The sequence below is a fragment of the Tyto alba genome, unplaced genomic scaffold (genome assembly GCF_018691265.1).
Source record: "Tyto alba isolate M040663 unplaced genomic scaffold, T.alba_DEE_v4.0 Super-Scaffold_6, whole genome shotgun sequence".
Taxonomy (NCBI): Eukaryota; Metazoa; Chordata; class Aves; order Strigiformes; family Tytonidae; genus Tyto; species Tyto alba.
In genome coordinates, this window is record NW_024881327.1 from 13,761,490 (window position 1) to 13,783,869 (window position 22,380).

Below are 22,380 nucleotides of genomic sequence, written 5' to 3' on the forward strand. Positions count from 1 at the left end.
ATATTAATAGTCAATTAGATGGAGCAGCCACCTGATGATGCCTATTTGGAGAAGTCCCCAGCTCCCACCAGCTTTTGCCCATGCAAGAGTGGCTGAATAGCCTGTCACAGTCATCTTGACCTGGTAAAACACCCTCTTCTGCCTCTTGACTCAGGGATGGTTTTCCCCTTGCTCTAGCTCCTAATTAAAGCCATGAATGTGGATAAATATCACATCCACTTTTAAACCCAACTGGGTCACCAAATTGTACGTTACACCTTGTTCTGCAATTAAGCTACTTTGTGAAACATCTCAGTTATAATTAAAGAAGCAATTATCCCCCTGTTAAAGGCACCGCAAATCATACATTTCAATGTAAAAGTTTGTCTGGCAGCTTATGGCATATTAACCAATCTTACATCTCATTGATGTTTTCATCTATAACCTATCACAATGAGCTAATTTGATGTGACTCGGTGTCTCTAACTATATTTTATCATGTGCAATATGATGCTGGCATCTTTCAAAGAACAAATTAAATGAGCTAAGGGGTTAATTGCTAATAACTGTCATTACTGCTGGAGCGTTGCGGAAGAGGATCCTTCCTGCCTTCTCAGGTTAGGTTGGAAAAAATGCACACTTGGAAGAGAGTGGAATTGAAATGGCTGTTTCTACTGACACCGAGGAGCTGCAACTGCCTGATTTCTGCTGAGCACCAGCAGCTCCTGCTGAGTCTGGTGGGTCAGACTGCTTATCTCACCACCTTATCCTATTCCTCCCTGTTGAGGAAAAGCAGAAGGCAGGGAAGCATGGAGCTAGGGCAGGAACTTGTTTGTTTTTATGTCCATTCCTTTTATTTTTTATTTTTTTTTTTCCCCACAGCGGGAATATGTGAGTTTGTCCCTTCACCCCTATGTGTGGAAACCTCAGTGTAACAGCGCCTGTGCTGGTCCTTCTGCTGCTTGCCTGGGCCACGCATTGGAAAGGACAAAACATTTACCTGGGTGTAACAGAACCTGTGGTTAGCTTCAGCTTGATATTGGCTATAAAAGTGGGAGTGGAGAGGCATGCCATGGTGCACCGGGCACTGACACTGGTCAGGGCTGCTGGGCAGGGGGTATATGGCCACAGAGAAGCTGATCTGGTTTTCCCAGAGACCAAGCAAGCCCTCGGTTCCTTGATTTGTCACAAGTGAACAAGCAAGACATACTTTGATGCGACCTCAGGCCATGAGGCTGATGTATTTTAACACACCTTCTGTTTGGATCTTGGGCTTTTTTTTTTTTTTTTTTTAAAGTGGCTGTGATGTGAGCCTACTCTAACACCCCGCATGTCTTAGTGGATCCGAGGAACTGGTAAATGCTGCCTTAAAAGCTTTGCCTGCCTATCTCTGTCTTTGTCTTTCTTGCCCTTTGGAGCAGCTGTATGCTGCTATGTGGTTCAGCTTTTCAGTAATAGTAAAACCTGCTCTAGCATTGATCCATGAGAGCTTGACACAGTTAATTGCAATTAAATATGCTAGGAATTATAAGACTAAATTCCCCAGCTACTGAAAAGAGTAGAGAATGTATCCCTGAGAGTGGCTGGTCCCACCACTTTGAAATACCAGGAAAAAGAAAAAAAAAGAAAAAAAAGAAAAAAAAGAAAAAAAAAAAAAAAAGAAAGGAGAGAATAAAATCTAAGATAAAAAGCAAGGGGAAGATGCTGGGACTCTGGACTCCAGCATTACATTACACTAAATGGGTATTTCATACAGTTTCACAGCGTATGCTTTTCTTCCTCTGTTTTGGTGTTAAATCCAGTGACTATTTCAGAAGCCAGTAAGTGGAAAAAAAACCCGAAACAAAACACAATGCCCAGAGTGGGAAGAATCTGAGGTACATGCTCACCAAAGGATTTGAAAATGCTGCTCACAGCTGCAGCATATGCATTACCCTACTCTACCTGGAATCAAAGCAGTCTTTCAACAAGGTGGAAAATAGGCTCAGTCTGCTGCCTTCCTTCTCCCAAGTCCTTTCTTACCTGCACCATCATATCAGAAACTTCTCCAAACAAATAAACGAAGTCTTAAACAAAGAACTCATTCATCTCTAAATTAAAATAATCATGTAATCCTTCAACCCACCAAGTTACCTTTCATCTTTCCATTTTTTTAAAATTTATCTTACCAGCTTCAGCAAGTGGCTGTAATAACGTGTCACATTAAGTATTCATATTCATTAGTGTTCAGGTCTTTGTTCTTTTAATAGTGTTGGAAAGAATCTACAAAGAGGCTGTATTAGGCGGCTGTCCAATCTGGGTGTTTGATCTCCTTCTGACTTCAAAAGTCAGGAGAGGAAAAAAAAAACAACATTGACAATGGTTCTTTTGAATGCCAGATGGGGAGTATACGATTTCTGAGCCTGCCAAGTGTTAATTGGTGTCTGCCCTGACCACGGTACAAGTAAGATTCAGAGCCAGTTCATGTACAGTCATGAATCTCAGCTATTGACAGAGTGAGCTAGCATACTAGAAGGCAGGAAAAAGTGTAATTATTATGAGACCAGCTCACAGAGGATCTTTTCAGAGATCACTTCCACGCATCATGTTACAGCATGCTGTTTGGGTCCCAGCTACCCGACTGGGCATTACAGACCTTTCCAAGGGAATAACCGGACTGGCTGCTAAAATTTCAGAGGTGCTTGTAACACTGCATTCAAACAAACTACCCGTCATCATCAATCTCTGTTTCTAGCAAAGGTAATGAAGCTCTCCAGTACTACCCTGCATGGCCTGAACAACATATCTCATTGCAAACATTCCTGCCGTAGCACAACAGCAATTTCATTTGATGCAAAGAAGCATCAGAAAGGAAAACAAAAAATTGCTGCTAAGTTCCTGAAGAAAGCCAACTGATTAATATTACAGTTCTCAGCAAGCTGGCTCGGCAGACCTAGACAATCTTTACAGTTTTGGGGATCTTAACAGGGAAAGAAAACAGCCTATGGAAAAAGCAAACGGGAAAAATCTTTTACACTAATTATTCCTTTTGATGTTTGTGGACGTTTCTGCAATCCTGTTTAAATCTAAACTTGGGTTAGATGGGGAAGTAACACTTTAAGATTCATCTCCTGAGAAATCAGTCATCAGCGCTGAGTGACAGCCCCTTTGCTACTTTGCCATGACAGTCTAACTTATCCTAATGCAAACTGGCAACAGTTTCTTCTGTGCGTGGCAGAGCAAAACCAAGGAGAATTCACACAGAGGAATTACCATCTTTAACCATCAATTTTTCTCTTAACAATCACAGTGGATTTAGGATTTCAGAGCCCCTCTGTGACCCAGGTGACCCCTCCCCTCCCCTCTGTGACCTCCCCTCCCATGAGCAATGAGTCTGAAGTTGGAGCCACCACTGCACTTAGGGAAGCTCCTGTTCATGGGGACACCCACTGCTGTCAGTGGGCACAGATGTTGCTGACAGGCACGCTCAGTCCTGCCACGTGGAGGGCAGGCTACCCATTCTGGGTTTACTTAAATGCCAGTAAGAAAACCAGAAGAGCCCCTGAAGATGCATTAGTAGGCAGACACATCCCCTATTTGCCCCCACCTCATGCTGCTTCTCATGGGAGGCCGTACTGAACCATCCTCTTGTGCCGAGCTGGCCAGCTGGTGTACACACAAGCACATGCACAAACATGCGAGGGAAATAGAATCTGGCAAACTAAAAATGAAAATGTCTTTATACTATGCTTGAAAGCTGCCTCTCAGAATAAGTGAAATGTTTTTTAATTTAAATGGAAAAGGAAAGATAGTAGGTTGATTTTAATACGCTCCACCAACTACATATTCTTTGGATGCCAGATATAACTGATTTTATACCTGGATCTGTGCAAAGCATTTGACACTGTCTCACATGACATTCTTGTCTCTAAATTGGAGAGACATGGGTTTGATGGATGGACCACTCAGTGGATAAGGAATTGGCTGGGTGGTCACACTGAAAGAGTTGTGGTCAAAGGCTCAATGTCTAAGTGGAGAGCAGTGATGAGTGGCGTTCCTCAGGGGTTGGTGTTGGGACCGGCTCTGTTTAACAACTTTGTCAGTGACATGGACAGTGGGATTGAGTGAATGCTCAGTGAGTTTCCCAGTGACACCCAGCCGTGTGGTGCAGTTGACACACTGGAAGGAAGTGACGCCATCCAGAAGGACCTTGACAGGCTTGAGAGGTGGGCCTGTGCAAACCTCATGAAGTTCAACAAGGCCAAGTGCAAGGTCCCGCACATGGGCGGGGGCAATCCTAGGCACAGATACAGGCTGGGGGATGAGTGGGTTGAGAGCAGCCCTGCAGAGAAGCACCTGGGGGTATTGGTGGATGGAAAACTGACTATGAGCCAGCAATGTGCTCTCGCAGCCCAGAAAGCCACACGTGTCCTGGGCTGCATCAAGAGAAGTGTGACCAGCATGTTGAGGGAAGGAGTTCTCTCCCTCTACTCTGCTCTCGTGAGACCCCACCTGCAGTACTGTGTCCAGCTCTGAGGCCACCAGCACAAGAAGCTCCTGTTGGAGCAGGTTCAGAGGAGGCCAAAAAGATGATCAGGGGACTGGAGCACCTCCCCTATGAGGATACGCTGAGAGACAGTTGGGGTTGTTCAGCCTGAACAACCTGAGAAGAGAAGGCTCCGGGGAGACCTTATAGTGGCCTTCCAGTACTTAAAGGAGCCCTATAGGAAAGATGGGAAGGGACTCTATCAGGGAGTGTAGGGATAGGACAAGGGGTAGCAGTTTTAAACTGCAAGAGGGTAGATTTAGGTTAGATATAAGGAAGAAATTCTTCACCATGAGGGTGGTGAGGCACTGGCACAGAGTGCCCAGAGCAGCTGTGGCTGCCCCCTCCCTGGAAGTGTCCAAGGCCAGGTTGGATGAGGCTTGGAGCAACCTGGTCTGGTAGAAGGTGTCCCTGCCCATGGCAGGGGGGTTGGAACTGAATGATCTTTAAGATCTCTTCCAACCCAAACTATTCTGTGATTCTGTGATTTTTGAAAGGGAAGAAAGAACTGAAACAAAACTGCCTGCAGCTCTGCCCAGTAAGGCACCATAATCCAAAGCCATTAATCAGTTCCCAATCAATCTTGTCTACCAGCAGCAGTCAGTCAGCTCTCCATTACCACATACTCATCGTGCTATGCCCTAACTCACTGCATGATTAGCCACCGATCAAGCCTTAGATAGGATGTCCAAGTGCCAAGACACTGCTGTTGCTGCTCACCTCAGCTACTGGGATGCCTTCGGGGGGACGGCACTGGAGCAGGACCTCTTGCTCCAGGGACACTTCTTTTCCCAAGGGCTCCTGCTCAAAAGTTTTCCGGAGATCTGGGGAAGGAGAAGAAAAAGAATTAGTAGTATTAATAGATGGTTGTTTAAATTACAGTTGATTGCCATACTGCATAAATGAAAGAGATCTTTCTAAACAGAGAAAATAGCATTTCTGGTCCCTGGAAAGTGAAGCACTTAAAAAAAGCTGGGACATGTTTTCACTTCATTCCAACATTAATCAATCAGATGTTTCATAGTGGATTCATCATTTATATTGTGGTAGAGCATGTAAGTGCAGCCAGGATCCAAGGCCTCACTGTGGAACGTCATGTCCAGACACAGAACAAAAAGTGAAGCAAGTCTCTTCTTCAGATAATTTACATTTGGTGAACTATGACAATGAAGTACTGAAGCAAGTTATGGAAAATTAAATAAACCTGTAAAACCAGAGCACATAAGCTGAGCTGCCTTAAACTCATGGATGAAAGTGCTCGTGCTGCGATTTAATGTACTTTTAGTTTATAAGCATTAACTTTACAGCTTTAGCTAATTTGTCTTCATGTTACCACTATCCCTGTAGCACTAAATAGATAACTACAACATCAACAGTAATGTGGAGCTGAACTGTAGTTGCATCCCTGCACAGCACCACAGAAATGTGTCAGTCAGAGAAGACATTAAATGCGCCTCCAAATGTTGGACCAGTTCGTCATACTGGACAGCTGTGCACTCTGTTTTTTTTGTAAGCTTCTGTAATATCTTTGCATTGGTGATTAAATGGACTTGAGAAGTTCCCTCCTTACCACTGGCTCCATATTTCCTCTCTGCTGTACCAGGGAGGATGGGGTTTTGGAGAACCAAGCATTCAGCCCAGTAGTGACTGGGGATATATTTCTCCCTGCTGCTGGTTCCTGCTGCAAATGGACATGGGGCCATGTTCAAAGTAATATCAGAGAGCTGGCGTGACTTGAAAAAAAACCTTGCAAAAAAGTTATTTTTATTTAACTTTTTGTTCTGAAGTCAGACCAGTTCCTTATGTCAGCTCATGGCGGGGTTGCACAAATACTCGTGTCATATTGGAAACAAGTCATATGGGAACAATTTAAAAGCCAAATACTTCATATTTTGAAGCCATAACCTGCGGCTGTGCTGGAAAAGAGATCACTGAATTGAACCAGTTTACAAATAAACCATCCAGAGTTATTTTTCATCTAGATTACCTCCAAGATCTGATTTACAGCTGACCCACGAGGAACTGCATCAGCACTATCAGAAGGCAAAACTAGGGGCAGATGGAAAAGGAGATGGGGTGTCTGCCACCAAAATCAGCTCCTCTGAAACTCACCTTCAGATAGCATGACACTTTTGTCTTTTATCCTATATTGGGAAAATGCGGTTGTTCAATTACCGGGAATTAAATGTCAAGATAATTGTACTATGGAAAAACTCTGTCGTAGCTGGAAAAGCTGATTTTAACTTAGGCTGATAACATGGTAAGCTTCTACCGTCCTTAAACCCATGCATTTCCCTAGTCAAACTGAGGCATCTTGCCCTGCACCATGTCACAAGAGGAGTCACCCCAAACCCCACTCCCTCCCCACCACTGGCATTCCTGCTCCCTTCGGCACACAGGGCAGGGATGCTGAGAGCCCCTCTGATGGGATGGGATTTAGGGACACAGTTTAGGGCACAGAAAGTTAAGGTTTGGCAGATCTTACTGTGACAATATAAGAAATTATTGCCTCCAGCTGTCTGCTTGTTTGGGGATTACTGTCTGTCAAAAGGAAGCACATGCCAATGCCACAGCTTCCTCCCTACAAAAACCACAATTTTAACCTCAGTTGTTGACGAAGGGGGCTTTAACCTACAACACCAGATAACTTATGGCAAAGAGGAGGAGCAAACGTCTGGAAGTGATCATTTCTTAGGATGACATGCCAAGCTTCACCAGACTGGGCCTGTGAGCATCCTTGTCAGATGGGAGTTATTCCAGGCCAGCGAGGCTTGTTTATGTGAGAGAGACCACAGAAAGACAACCAGTCAGATCAGGTCAGTCTCCGACACCCGTATGTAACTCCCACCATGTTGCCAGCTCTAGCATCATCCAACCCTCTCTGACATGCTAACCAGTGGACATTTGGGTGTTGGAGAATGTTTCAGAAGCAAGGGTCCTGAGCCCACCGAGCAGTTGTACGATCAGAGCCTGTTCTAAAGGCTGATGCTGGGCCTTGGTGATGCTGGGCCTCACTAGGGTTTGCCTGCAGCTGCTCGCAGCTGCTGATACATGAGGAATGTCAAGGACGCTTCAGCCCTGTGTACTGTGGTGTGTCGAAAACAGGTTAAGGGGAATTAGGAATAGTGGTCTGAGAAACCTAGTGTTATGGTAACGGTGGTCTGAGAAACATTGTGTTATGGTACTGTTGTGTATTGAAAACAAGTCAAGAGGAATCACAAATAGAAACATGAGAAACTTAGTGTTATGAGAAGCTTGTGCTGTTAGCTAACTGCAAGTAGGTGGTCCATGCGAACATGACCTTTAGAGCTTAAGCCAATCAGCTAGTGACTAGTAGGCATAATAATTAGCGTTGTCTGTATAAATATATGTACCCGGACCAATAAAGATTGATTGATGCTCTATCTTCCACATTGAACCCGTCTCAGCGTGTCGTTCGTCCGTGGCTCCGCATTTGGGTTGTATGGCTCAATTTGAGTAAAACCAAAAACCCTCCAGGTGCCCTGTGCGTGGGAGTCATTCCAAGGACAAAATGCTGAGTTTTGGGTGCTGTACTTCTGCATGTTAAACAGGGAGATCAGCAGCTTTATCAGGAGTTGGTGGGTTTCTCAGGATATAATATTCATCCTTTGGCCCAGGCTCCTCACACATCCTGTGGACTTGATAGGTATCCCAGGCACACATAATCACAGGTTAGTATAGTTTGGTTTAAATTAGCAAATAACTGGGTTATATTGCTAGCAGTACCCGTATGTTCATATTATTGCTAGTTGCACAGCTATTTCCAAAGGAAAAGAATTACCTCCACATCAGGTACACCTTAGTGCATCTAGCACATACAGATATGTGTACAGTGCAGACAATTATGACAGATGTATTGTGCTCTAATATCATAGCTGAGGATAAATGAGAAAGTTATCATGCTGGTAACAGCAGCATATAAGCACAGTAATAAATAGTATATTAATAATAGCTTTTAGGTGTTCAGATATGGAGGGATGAAGACAGTAGAGGCAGATTAGATAGATAATAATCTGAGTTTTTTGCTTGACATGTTGATTTACTGTCCTGTCTACCTTCCTGAAACATTAATAGAGCTCTGAAATTCTCCATAGCCTCACGTGCACAATAATCATGCCTCTCACAAAGCACTTGCCTTTAAAAAAAAACCAACAAGTTTTAGTGCACACAAAAGTAAATAGCGTTTGTCTAGAAATGTGTAATAACAGTAAAAATTCCCACTTTAACATCTTTTTTATCAACAGCTGGAACTGCTGGGTATGAACAACCCCTTTCCTCTGGGAACCGTTGCAGTGGGGCTGCCACAGGTGAGAAAGACCCTGAGGGACCCCGGCTCCCCCCCGTCCACAGAGCCTTGTGTGTGTGAACACTTTAACAGCACCGTTGGATTCAAGAGGGTAAATGATCCACAAACTAAAAATACACTAAGTAGGGGCCTTGACATTAATAGACAGTAATGTTCTCAAAGGAGTCATTAGATACTATTGAGTAAATGATACTAATTTGTGAAAAAAAAAAAAAAGAAAAAAAAAAAAAAAGGGAAGTACGTAATTGTGTATTTACAAGACTGGGAGCTCTTATACCCTACTCTGTTGGCTCCCTCCCACATGCTCACAGCTTTATCCCACCAGAACTACCTACTCCCTCCCACTGCAGCCAGGGCACATACAAATAGCTAAAGATGGCAGCTGTGCAGGGCAGGTTTTACCTAACCAAGCATAAGGTTCGCTGGTTGTAACAGACAGACAAGTTAACAAGGTGGGGTTTTTGAGTGATGAAGAAGCAGAGGGCCTGAACAAACAATTTCATCACCTGCTCTAACTATCATGAAACACCCTGCTGGGATGGCACTGGGTTCTGAAATGATTGCTATTTTCCTATGGTCCTTGTTATGATTTCTGTGGATAACAATGATGTCCTTCTAATTCTTTAATCTTCAGCTTCCTTTTAACAATTGTAGTCATCATGGCAACTTCACACTGTCGACCGGGAGTGGGTGAGCTTGATAATGTACTGAGGTGCTTTGGATCCTTTCCAAGCAGAGTATTTTCAATAATATTTTTTACTTTTCAAAGTGTCACATAAGTTACAATTGCTTGCAAGCAAGGACAGAAGGGATACATTTTTCCAGAGAATTGTAAAAGATGAATAAAATAAATCCCATTCAAAAAAAAAAAAAAAAAAAAAAGTTTTAACAATCTTCAGAAAATATGCCTGAAAAAGCAAAACAATAAAACATTTGATCCATTCTGGGTCAGGACCTCTTTTGTCTGTGAAGAGGCAGTGTGAATTATTAAAGCCTCAGGTCAGCAGCAGCCCTGTTAATGCAACACTGAGAGAGAGCCTTATCTCCCCTCAACTTCAATAGGGAGAGACGCAAGAGAAAGGCAGTTGTGCTTTCTTTCCATTATTATTTTGGTAATGCAGTATAATCCCTGATTGTCTGTGTTGGCAATACTCTTCGTCCCCTTGTACAGGTAACATTGCTGCCACAACTCATCTCTTCTGGAGTGGAGCAAGCCCTGGTAGACAGTGTTGTGAAAGGGTCCGCCTTGTTTTTCCTCACCAGCTCTCTCACGGGTTTCATCCAGTAGCCAGTGGGGATGTGACCGCCAGGCTCAGGGGACAGCCTGCACCCCCATCAGGCATTTTTCCCCACCTCTAACTTCCCTTCAAGGCTGTCTTCATAAAAAGAAACCAAGGAGAAGAATTAAAATTCTGGTCTGCCACCTTGAGCCAGACTCTATTTTCTTTACTAATGCATAGTCTCAGTAAATTCAGAGGGGGCTCTTGTGGCATATATCGCAGCACATTTACAGCATACTTAAGATGAGACTTTCCTCCAAGACTCCTGAAATAGTCTTGCACAGCCCTCTTTGGTAAGGACAGATGGCTGCATTCAGAGATGCACTGAAATGAGAGAATTTCCACAAGCATAAAACTGAAAGAGTATAATGGGAAATCAGAATCTCAGTGTACACCATATTGTTAGCTTTATTCCTGAATCACTGTGCTTTTTGGGGAGAGGGGCATTAGATCTTAATTTTGATGCAATGCTAAAGGACTGACTTTTCCGTTTAATGCATTTTTAGCTTACAAACCACTGAGGAGTTGCATTTTTGCCTGCTAAAGGTAATAATTTCTAAAGGAACTCATGGCATTTCCCCTCTTCCTTTTCTACCTGTCAACTTCTAAGAAATAGCAAAGAATGACCCTATTTTTTTGTCTAATCAAATGTATTTTATCTCTTTGCTGTTCTGGGTTTTACTGTGATGGGTGGGTGGGTAAAACTTTAAGGATATCTTTTATCATTTCTGAGAAATGTGATAAGAGGCAGACCAGATGCCTTCAAGGCAGTGCTAATGCAAGGGTGACTAATGAATGAGCATGAAAAACGGACACTTGTCAGACAGGAATTAGATGTAAACCAGAAACAAACAGAACAATGCAGCATTACTGTCAGGGTAAGATGGATTTCTGCCCTTGGTAGACCTTAAAGACTCTGTGCTCCTTCTAGTAACTCCAACGTCAGCTTTCCTTCTATAACAAACAATCCAAAAAATGAGCAAGCTCTGAGCACAAAAAGAAAAAACACATTATTTTCTATCCAACTTTCCTATTAACTATGCCCATTGAGAGAAGTACGTTTGGTGTGTGCTTTCAGAGAAGTAAGGTTTTAAGAATGTGAAAAGACCTCCACAAGAAGTATGTAATTCCATACAGAAGATAGCTTGCTTTATATGGGAAAGCATATACAGGCATCCATATGAAAACAAACAAGTCATAAGCAAAAAATGCAATTAAAACATTAGAAAAAAAATGGAATATGGCTTGGTGCTATTTTAACCATGATTAGAGGGTCAATAGGTAGCCAAGCGCTCCACTTCAAGCTTATCTTCTACTGCTGAGAATGTTCTTTAGAGGCAAGGTTCAATGCTGTTTTAATTTTACCTAGCCTAATACGAACTACCCAAACAGAAAAATAGTTGTGGAAGAGGAGTGGGAAAATGCCACTGATGTTCTACAAAATGAAAGAGGACCCATATGCTTGTGAAAACACATCTCAGTGCATTTAGTCACAAACTTGTATTACTGATACTGAGTTAAACATGACTAGTATTGTAAAACTGGCCTTTTCCTCTTCCATCACTTTCCACAATGAAGGTGGAGTAAAGAAACACCTTTTGCTGCAAAAAAAGGCATCAGAGACGGAACTGCAATTCTAAATGTAAGAAATCGTGTGCTATCGGGCATATTTTGGCCTCTCTTTTCTGTTCACAGCTGAGTCTCCGACCTTTGTGCAGGGATCAATCACACTGGTGGGTAAGTAATGAAAAGGTTAGGTACAACAAACTCCTGTTTTGTTTTTTGTTTTTTTTTTCCATTTTGTCCTTGGGTGGTTTCAGCTCTCTGTTGTTAATTACATCAAAACAGATTTCCACTGAGACAGTCACAGGATTGTCATCAGTCTGTAACCGAGGGGATCCCTCTGCAACCTCTATGAATTGCTTTGGTAAGTGTGGCACCCCCGCCCTGCTGAGTCCCCTCCTGTATCAGCCACACGCTGGCTGTTGATCGAAGCTGGGATAAGATCACGGCTAGACGGGACTGCACTCTCAGCCAGCCCAAGCATTAGCCACTCCAGCTGAGGACAGAGGAAGTAAGTCAAAACCTCAAAACCCTGTCTTTATGCTTAACACCCAACTCTGGGCCACTCTTTCCTTCTCCGGAGGGGCTGCTCCCCATCTGCGCAGCCCTAAAGACAAATGCTGCAGCACCACAAGGCTGCCCCAGCCACCTTCTCAGCCTGGAGAGGAACATCAGGGACAGTGGAGCTTCCCCCTTTCCAAAGCTGCCTGGCAGCCTGCAGCTTGAGCTGAGCTTGTCTGTAGCCCTCCGGCAGCCCAGGGAGCAAGGCCTCGGGCTGCCACCCCATGCAGCCAAGAAGCAGCATCAGCTTTCCCAGCTGAGCACCTGATGGGGACTGAAGCAGACTTCTTGGAAGCGCACAGCACGTTTTGGGGATGCAGGCTGCTACATCCTCTGACCTGAGGTACAGAATGAGGTGTGGAACACCCTTTGCTTGCCAGTCCACAATCTGCAAGACGCCCTGCCTGAGCCCAGGACCTTCTCCCCTCTTTTATTCCACACATATTTACAACCTGACCAATGGGAGGTGTGCACCCACCAGCCCCTCATTCTTGTCGATGGCAACTTCAGCCAGCTGGGGAAAATGCTGCATCCTGACAGCTCCTCGGCGACTCATCGCCTGCATGTCTGCAGAAAAAACATTTTTTTTTCCCTTCCTCTCTTCAGCTCTAAGCTAGTTCAGCCGGGTGCTGGTAAGAGAAAAGACTTTTTGCAACCCAGCTTCCATGTGGGCTATGCTTATAACAAAGAACAACCCACTCAACACATTTGGTATTGATAAAACTGTAAAAAATACAAGCAGGCAAACTTTATCAAGAATTCGCTGAGAAGATGGGTTCCCAGGTGTATATTGATTGCACTGGTCTCCTCTTATATATTTACTCGATAGTTCGATATTTCTTGCTTTTCTTTGTAAGCTTAACCTGTAAACTAACTTATAAACTTAATTCTGTTCATTATTTCATTTGGTGACTGAAGATGGAATCCAAAGTTCTTGCACTTCAAATAAATCTAAATGTAAAGTTCAAATGACCTAACCTCAACAGGTGCCTTTTTAGATGACAGATATACTAAAGGTAATAAAGATAGACATTAGAAACATCAGGTGTACATTGCTATTCACAGGTAGAATTGAATTTACAACACACTGAAACACTAAACCAGAAAATAATTTGTATAAACATGGTATTTTTTTGTTGCTGCTCTTCTGATACACTAATCAGACTGACACGGCTGTCTTGTCTCTACCAAAATATACACAATTTTTTTTTTTTAACTTCCTGACTGCATCTGTGTTTCACCATCAGGCACTAAGCACACTCTACTGAAAGATGGTAATCTCTTAGGCATGGCAGTGTAGGAGATTCTCAAGGCTCCTAGTAGAGATTAAATTCATATCAATTCAGTTAAGGGGTTTCCTTTGGTTTTTGAAGTAATGCTAAAGTGAAGTGAAGTCCATTTTAATTTATAAAGTCTTAGCTCTTTATTACAAAGAAATGTGATTTGTATTTATTACTGTTGCAACTGGATCCTTAAGTTTGGGAGCCAGTCATGCCTGTTAACTTGGGAAGCAGTATAGAAACATGCCTGTTGGGAGCAAAAGCAGAGCGGTAGTATCAAATATGTTAAATGCTAAGTTAGCTTCTCTGCTGCCCTTTCTGTGATCTGCTGTTCTCTCTTCAGTAATCTCAGCTCAAAACCACATGCCTCATTTATCCCTTTATTAACTACAAGCAGCAGATATCGATTAGTAGCAAGCAATGGTACACAAGGAAGGAATTAAGGTCCTATCTCTGCTGACTCTTATACATGCTTACAAGTGCACAAAACACATTTTGGGGTTATTTTGTAATACCGCATATTCCGGACACACCTTCCTACTAAAATTTTCAAGTGATGTCCTCAGCTCTCTCTACTTATCTTGACATCAGCCCAACTTTGTATCTATTGCAAAGTGCTCTAATGCTTTGCTGGCTACAGGAACGTACCTCACAGTGTTGCTTGGATTAGGTGTGTGAAGAGAAGGAAGAAAGGCACTGCAGCAATGTAATGTGGAGCATGGGCCCCAGTATCAAACAGTGAGATAACCAAGTGTCAGTAAAGGATCTGTGATTTTTTTTTTTTTTTTCATGTCTCTTTCTTTATATGACTGCATAGCCTTTGTAAGTGGAGATAAACCATCAGGTGAACTAGTCTACTTTTCTGTATTGCATTTATCTTATCAGTATACAGTATCTGACATGCATATATTAGTTACATTCCTTTGAAAAAAATGTCTGTGGGAAAAAAGGCTTTTAGATAAGTACATAGGAAACTAGTATCTAATTATGCAAAAGATTAACAAGCACAGTTCCTTACTATATCAGGGCTTTTTAAAATTGCATTTTTTAAAAAAAAATCTGATTTTAAATAATGATAAAGGAGAAGAAAAGAGAAGAGACTATCCACATTTATTACACCAAAAAAAGATCGGGTAAGAGAAATTACAGAGTAAGCTGCTATTTTCCTACAGGTTTTCAGCAAATCCAAAATCTGGCAGAAGATTTAGGGCTTATAGTCTTATTAGATTTTATCAAGGACAGCATGGGTTAACATCATGAAGTCTGTGAGGCTACAGCAACACCAAGCTGGAACAAATGAAAAGTGCGGTTGCTCTATGCACATGGGCTCAAAGCAATTTGTCTTAGCCACCCCTTTATTATCTGATCTAAAAATTAGGTCAAATCCTGCAGCTATTGTTTAGTCTTATCAGATGTAATTTCCAGTGGGTTTAACTCTACTCTTGGTTACACAGACTCAGACCTCATTCATCCTTTTAACAGGAATTTTGCCCTGTTTGGTTTTATCTGTTCAATGACATCAGTCTTGTTACATAAAATTCACATTAAAACTTCATATTGGGCTTGTTTTTTTTTTCAGCCAAAGGCAAAGCTACTCAACCCCCTTCCTTCCTTCCTCCCTCCACAAAAGTAACATTTTTTTAATTGAGCAGAAAAACCGCATCAAAACATATTAGTGACTCCTAGTGCTCCTGATAGGATGTGCCTAGAATAAATAAGAAATGTGTGAATAAATAGGAAATGCATTTTAGCACTTTCATAGGCTAGTATCTCAGAAAATTAATTATATTTTTCCAGCTCCACCAAGACATACATTAGGTGTCCCTACTTTGCTGGTTACTGAGATATCAGAATGACAAAGTGAAAAGCAATCCCAACAAATCTGCTAGTTTAAGAGGATGAAATGCTCAGCTCTGTTCTCATGGGGAGACCAATGCCTCAAGAAGATGAATTCCATGAAATAGGAAAAAGCTCCTTTTCAGAAACAGTCTGCACAGAAAGGAGTGATTTCCTAGCATACTTGTGGTACAGGAGTGCAATAGTGAGATGCTGTTAAATGCCCTGAACGCTTAGAGAAGCCAGGATGTTGGGTTTGACTGAGACTCTTTTCCTGTTTATACTGCTAGCATGGGCAGCCTTTGAAAACCAGAAGCATCTTCACTGCATATTTATAGATTGATCCCTTCCTGAATAACTGAAGCTCTTGGCCAGAGTGATGTTGCAATTGATTTTTGCAGAGAACTTTCATTGACTAGGTTGTTATGTACTTTCTGACACATGCCTGACCCTGCATTAAACAAATACAAGCTGCTTTTCCAGGATGCACATTTTTCACACTTTCAAATTACTTTTCAGTTAATTCTATTACACGCTCAGTGAACAGAGATGTTGCATGATATTTTTTTTTTTGTTTGTTTTAATGGAGTGCAGCTCCAGCCCTTGAGAGGACACAATAATTCCAGAATAAGACCGGTGGGCATAAGGGATAAAAGAGAGAAAGAGGAGAAGGAGAAAAGAAGGAGAAGGACAAAGAGGATGAAGGAGGAGGAGAGGCAGAGGAGAGGGAGAAAGAGAGAAGCTTTTCTTAATGCGCTACGCATGGCTAGTTATGCTACAGTTGTACCTGTCCAGATGAAATCACCAGGTTGTGGTATTAAGATAAATAACAATATAACTTAAGCAGAGCACATTACATGCTCCATTTACCCCTAACCTTTCAGTGTCAGTGCTCACTTTTTGTACCAATTAAAAGTGAAGGCTGAATCAGTGACAAACATGCAACTCTATCTGCTGACAGAGCTGGAGAGATGGATACGTCCGTCCTTCTTAAACTTTGGACATCCTTGATTTTCCATATTAATAAATACTGCATGGACCCTGCCTTGCATTCCAGTATCATGGCACATTGTGAAACTATCAGATTTACCACCTGTGTTTAAAGTTTATTAAGAAACAACTATTATATTGCCTGTGCAGTCCTCTGAAGTCAAGGCTCTGCATACAGACAAGTGTTGGTATATCTGAGACTACAGTTTAAAATAGTGATCTTGCAGACTAAATGACATCACAAAGTAAGGCATATATCCCACATCATATGTCTGAGTTCCTAAAAAAATAGTCATGAGTTACCTGAGAAAGTTAGAGAATTCTGTGAAATTGGAAATGCAGAAAATGTGTTTTTGCTGTTGTTTGCATAACACTTCAACTCTTAATCCCAAGGAGTCTAAGTGATTTGCCTGCATCACAGCTGCCCAAGAACCCCAAATTCAGGAATAAGAGGTTAAAAAAACTTCAGTAAAATACGAAGTCACATTTGAGTTATTAACACGTAAGACTCCCTGGAGTTTATTTAATTAGACTGTTCAAAAAAAAAACCCCACCAAGACGCTAGAAAAATCACTGAACTGATTGTTCCTCTCTCTTCAATATATGGTAAGAAAAAGAAGCAAACTGTATTATGAGCACCTTCAGTAGAAATCTGGACACCTTGGAAGAAATGTCAATTGATATAAAATAACTTGCATACACATACAATGATTATGTGTTATATAGAAATCAAGTGCATAGGTATGGCAGTATGTAGAAGTTACTTAACCATCAAGTTAAATACACTCAGACTTCTACACTGGGTTAATTTAATGGTCTTCTGTCAAGGGCTAACTGGCAGGACATGAAAATCTACTTAACTTAGGAGTCATAATCTAAAAAACCTGTTCAAACATTACTAAGACTCTCTGAAGTGCTGACTGCTTAGGAGAAAAAAATTTCAAATCGCTCTCTTTTGTTTCAGTACAGAAAAAGAAAATCCTCAAAGTCTTGGTAAGTTTCCTGCCATGGGAAAGCACTATGCACATATGTAATGGTATTTCTAATTTTGCAGGAAGACTGTATGTACAATGATTTTAACTCCCCTTAACCCTGGGGAAACTCATCTCTGAGGTTAGTCCTGTACTCAAAAGTACAGATCCTCTATTTCCAGTCAGTTACTTCAACTAAAAGCATTCAAAAATGGGCATTTAAATTGAACCTCTGAGATTTGTATCTGGATGTTTACACAGAAGGCAACTCCTCTTCGAGGATTTAACTAAGTAATACTTTCTCAAGAACAAAAGGAGAACCAAGCTCTAAACGCAGAGCTTTAAATGACAGAGAGTCTTTCCTCTAACGTGCCTATGAAAAGCTTTATTTGGCTGGAAGAATTCTTCTCTCATTATAAATTGTTAGGCACAGTGCATGAAATATAAGTATGCTGCAAACCCAGCTTCTAATGACCTTTTCTCACAAAATGTGTTTTTTCTGAGGTGAAAGCAGCGGAAGAGATACAATTCCAGATGATATATTTTGTTCCTATTATACAAAACAGGATTTCATCATGTGAAAGAGAAATGGGAGTCCCCAGTGTGACTACTCTATTACAAAGAAAAGCACCTCTTTGAAAATTAATGAACATTAAATATTTGTACAGTCAAATGAAGATCTGTTTTCCGGGAACTGGTTGCCCTGTGTTCTTGGGGTCTAAACTGGGAATGGTTCAAAATAAATACTGAGGTTAGTAGCCATGAATAACAATGATGAAATATTAGGGTTGAGATGATCACTTTCAAACTCCTATTACCAATCTGATTACATGATATGCTAAGCACACATTTTATTCTTTACCAAGGAATGGCAGCTTTATTGTATGGTTGCAGAGATACATATTTTCAGCTTTGTAGAAAAGGACCGGGGGGTCCTGGTGGACACCAAGCTGACCATGAGTTAGTAATGTGCCCTTGTACCAAAGGAAGCTAATGGTGTCCTGGGCTGCATTAGAGAGCATTAGAGAAAAAGTATTGTCAGCAGGTTAAGGGAGGTGATTCTTCCCCTCTGCTGAGCACTGGTGAGGCCACACCTGGAGTGCTGGGTCCAGTTCTGAGCTCCTCGGTACAAGAGAGCCTTGGACATCTTGGAGAGAGTCCAGCAAAGGGGCCACAGAGATGTCTAGGAGACTGGAGCATTTCTCCTATGAGGAAAGGCTGAGAGAGCTGGGACTGTTCAGCCTGGAGAAGAGAAGGCTCAGGGGGATCTCAACCCTGCGTACTAACACCTGGAAGGAGGGTGCAAAGAGGACGAAGCCAGGCTCTTCTCAGTGGTGTCCAGTGACAGGACCAGAGTCAATGGGCACAAACTGAAACACAGGAGGTTCCCTCTCAACATCAGGGAAAACTTTTTCACTGTGAAGGTGACCAAGCACTGTCACCACAGGGAGGTGGTGGGGTTCTTCCTCCTTGGGGATATTGAAAAGCCATCTGGAATCAGTCCTGGGCAACTGGCTCTGTGTGGCTGTGCTTGAGCAGGGGCTTAGACCAGATGACCTCCAGAGGTCCCTTCTAGAATGGTCCCTCAACCATTCTGTGATTCTGTGAAAGGAACAGCTGTTACCTCATTTCATAACTTGCTTTGGTAATATTCCTACTCATTAGCTCTAGACACTTTTCTTGAGGCATATAACTGCTGTACTCAATAAATACTGGCTTTGATGTTTCCCCTCCCTCACAAAGGAGAAGAATGCGATTTTGCTCTTAAGAACAGGATAAACTGAAAATCTTACCAATGCTTCTGAAGGCCTTAATTTTAGTATGCATCAGTAACTTCAGAAAATACAAAGCCTAACTGGTTGGAAACAAAATCTCTCTCCCAAATAGCAGAGAGTCCACTTCTTCTCACCTAAACACCACCAACTCAGCACACAGAGCAAAGGCACTCACATGCAATGCGGACGTAGGCTTTCCGGCTCTTGGTGGTGCCTGCAGAGCTCCAGGCAACGCACTGGCACCAGTAATCTTCGGGCCCAAAGAGCTCCTCGACTTGCTGGCGGGAAATCTCAATGCTTACCTCTCGGACAATCAGACCTGTCAGGGTACAAGTAACACTGGTCAATGTCAGGCTTACAGATAGAAAGAAAAACGTGTAGGTATAGAAGTCTGCTTGCAAAGTTGTGAGAACCTAAAGCTCTCTACCAGTATCTACTCAGCAACGTGGACCATCATAATGATGTGAAGGGAAAAAACCACCGCTGCAAAATAAGAGACATGGGTGAATGAAAAAGTAATCACTGAGATTTTGACTTTTATCACACGTATGTTAGACAAATAAGAGGAACAGCATCTCAGCCAATATAAATGGTACTGTGTCCCTAGGATGATTTACACCAACTGATAATCCAGCCCAGTTTTATTTTCATATGAATATCATAAAACCACAGAGTCACTCAATTTATATGACTTCCTTAGCCCTCTTGTTTTCTATCTCCTTTTGCTAGACATATACAGCACAGGGAGAAGTCCTGTTCACTCTCACATTGATCGGCTCAGGAAAATGGATTTTATCATTGCAGAAAATGTCCTGGTACTCTGTAATGATGGACACATGTGCTGCAGTATGGCTCTTGCAAGCTGCAGTTTGGAGACTATTACTGTTATATATACTGCAGATACTGTGATATTTTTGGGGTGATTTTGTAATACAGTGCAATACACTTTAGTGCCTGACAGTCTCCCTGGCCCTGCCCTCCATACTGTGTCTCAGCACAACCCCCCCCAACCTATAGTTGCACCAATGATGACAGTGACACGCTCATTAGCCTTCCCAGCAGACCGATACTTGCCCACATTTCCCACACAGTGCTCTCTGTTGGGAAGCCGTTTTGCTTCTTATAAGTGCAAGGAAATATTGAGGTTTCTCAGACACCGCTGCAAGGATCATTGGTAATGTGTTGATCCTGTAATGACAACCACTGTGTTTCATACTGACACAACACCCTTCTCTGCCTCAGAATGCACTGCTTAGACAAAAGGCTCTTAATTCCAGCCAGGACACTGGGCAGGGAGTTGGGGAGAGCACTTACACCTCTTGTCAGCGTATTTGGTCTTTGCTGCTGATGCCAAAGTATCAATAAACTTCTACTGTGTGTCTGCCTGTAGAAAACACCATTGCCCTTTCAAAAATGCACTCTTGCAAACAGCCTTGAATATATAAAATCACATACAAATATTTTGTGTAGTGGAGTGATTTTCTTTTTGCTTCCAGAATTGCCAGGAAGCTCAAGTGAAGGATCCTTGGATCACAGCACGCACAGTTTGTCCCCATCACCAAACACGAAAGGGCAGGTCCTTCTGCTGAACACAGACTTGAGCCCGGGGAGGCCAGCTACGCTCAGCCTCCTGCCACATGGCTTACAAGGTGATATTCATAACGTGAATGTTCCCAATTGTAGAGCATGGCACGTTCCTCAAACACTGGAAACCAGGCCAGCCCTTTGATTTGCCTCCAGCCTCACAGAGGCTCCATTCAGGAAGCCAACGATTAATTACTGTTTGTACACAGTTGTGCACTGTCATTGAGGCTGCATGCTGTTTGCATCCAAAACTTGGTTAACAACCTAACAGCAGAAAGGAATTCATGCATGTAATACCATTGACTTCTCTGGTGGGAATGCCTTCTAATGAGATGCATTTTCCTGATGAAGACTATCACAGCCTAGCTCCCTTTTTATTTCATTATCCTTGACATCTTTAGCCATTGAATAATCAGCTACTTTGGGGGAAACACTTAATAGCTTTCCTCCTTGAAATGAAATACTCAAAACATGGCAACTGCACTCCAAAGAATGGAAATCGAAGCAGTGCATGGGCATTTGGTATGCAATGAACACTGCGTTATAAACTTATTCTGCTTTGATGAGCTAATTTGGTTCCAAAAGGGGTCTGAGGGATAGCTTTTGTCCTGTTGAGAAGAGCATGAAGAGGGTGGGGAGGGAGCATGTACATTACATGCATAAAAATGGTTACATTTTCCCAGTGCAATTGCTGCTAGCCTAAAGATTACTTCAGTTCATTCCCAGTTTTTATAGCACTAGCCCAGGGAGCCTTTTAAGGTTCTAATATTATGTTTTTATAATAAGGCTGATTATGACAGAGCTTGATGGAGCAGTGAACTTTGTTACCCGAGGGCTAAAGCAAGCAGGCTCATTACGACAGTACTGGTTAATAATGATTATGAAATAGTCTTAACATTCAGGACTCAAATGCCATTTTCTGATAGTCTGTTGAAGATACAAAACCATACAATAAATAGCTCCCACTGAACGTACCAGCAGAACTTTTTATCTCTGACTTACTTTATCTGCTTTCTAATTCAAAATAGCAAGCTACTCCAGCTAATGTCTTTTGGGACAGTCGTGAAGTAGTGATAGGTTTCAGGTTATTCAAAGTAATTTGGCTTTTGATCTTTGAGTAATATCAACAGTTGTGCCATGACTGAAGAGATGCACACCTTCTTTACATAGCAAATAGATGCTGCCTCTTTCTGCTTACAAGCAAAAAATATCATTGTGTCTCTGTCACTACGGTAAACCATTTTTCCTAGAGTTCAAAACGTATCAAACCCATGGGTGATGCCACGAGACCATCTGGGATGTAAGGATCCATGGCCAGAACTCAAAGCTGATTCAACCACTCCTTCCCAGCACTGCTCACTGGCACCTCATTGCACAAACAGCCACACCAATTTAGGAGAGACATCTCACCAGCTGAAAGGCACCCAGCCTCAGACTCTGGGGCAAGCGCAAAGGGATGCGTTTCCCTTCTTGTACCAACTCACAATTCTGCTTGCACACTTCAGTGTGAACCCTAACAGAAAATCCCTTTCTAGGATAGATTACAAAAAACGCAATTTGCTGAGATACCTCAGATAGCAACTGCCTTGCAACCAGCTGACATACTGCTGTACATCAGATTTCACAGAGGAGCTGGTACAGTCTGTCTGCTTTCATTACAAGGAGTGTATCGCTTATCCAGCTCACGTGGGCACCAAGTCCAGGACAAC

At 42.3% G+C, this 22,380-nt stretch overlaps 1 protein-coding gene across 3 annotated transcripts in view; it reads right to left on the reverse strand.

Moving 5' to 3' along the window:
* The window catches only part of UNC5C (unc-5 netrin receptor C), a 271,714-nt gene that overhangs the window by 65,302 nt on the left and 184,032 nt on the right, over positions 1-22,380 (reverse strand). For all 3 annotated transcript variants that reach the window (XM_042807594.1, XM_042807593.1, XM_042807595.1), the window contains exons 3-4: positions 19,263-19,406; positions 5,225-5,328 (exon numbers count right to left, since the gene is read on the reverse strand). In XM_042807594.1, the coding sequence (XP_042663528.1) occupies positions 5,225-5,328; positions 19,263-19,406 (248 nt within the window). The remainder of the gene's footprint in view (positions 1-5,224; positions 5,329-19,262; positions 19,407-22,380) is intronic.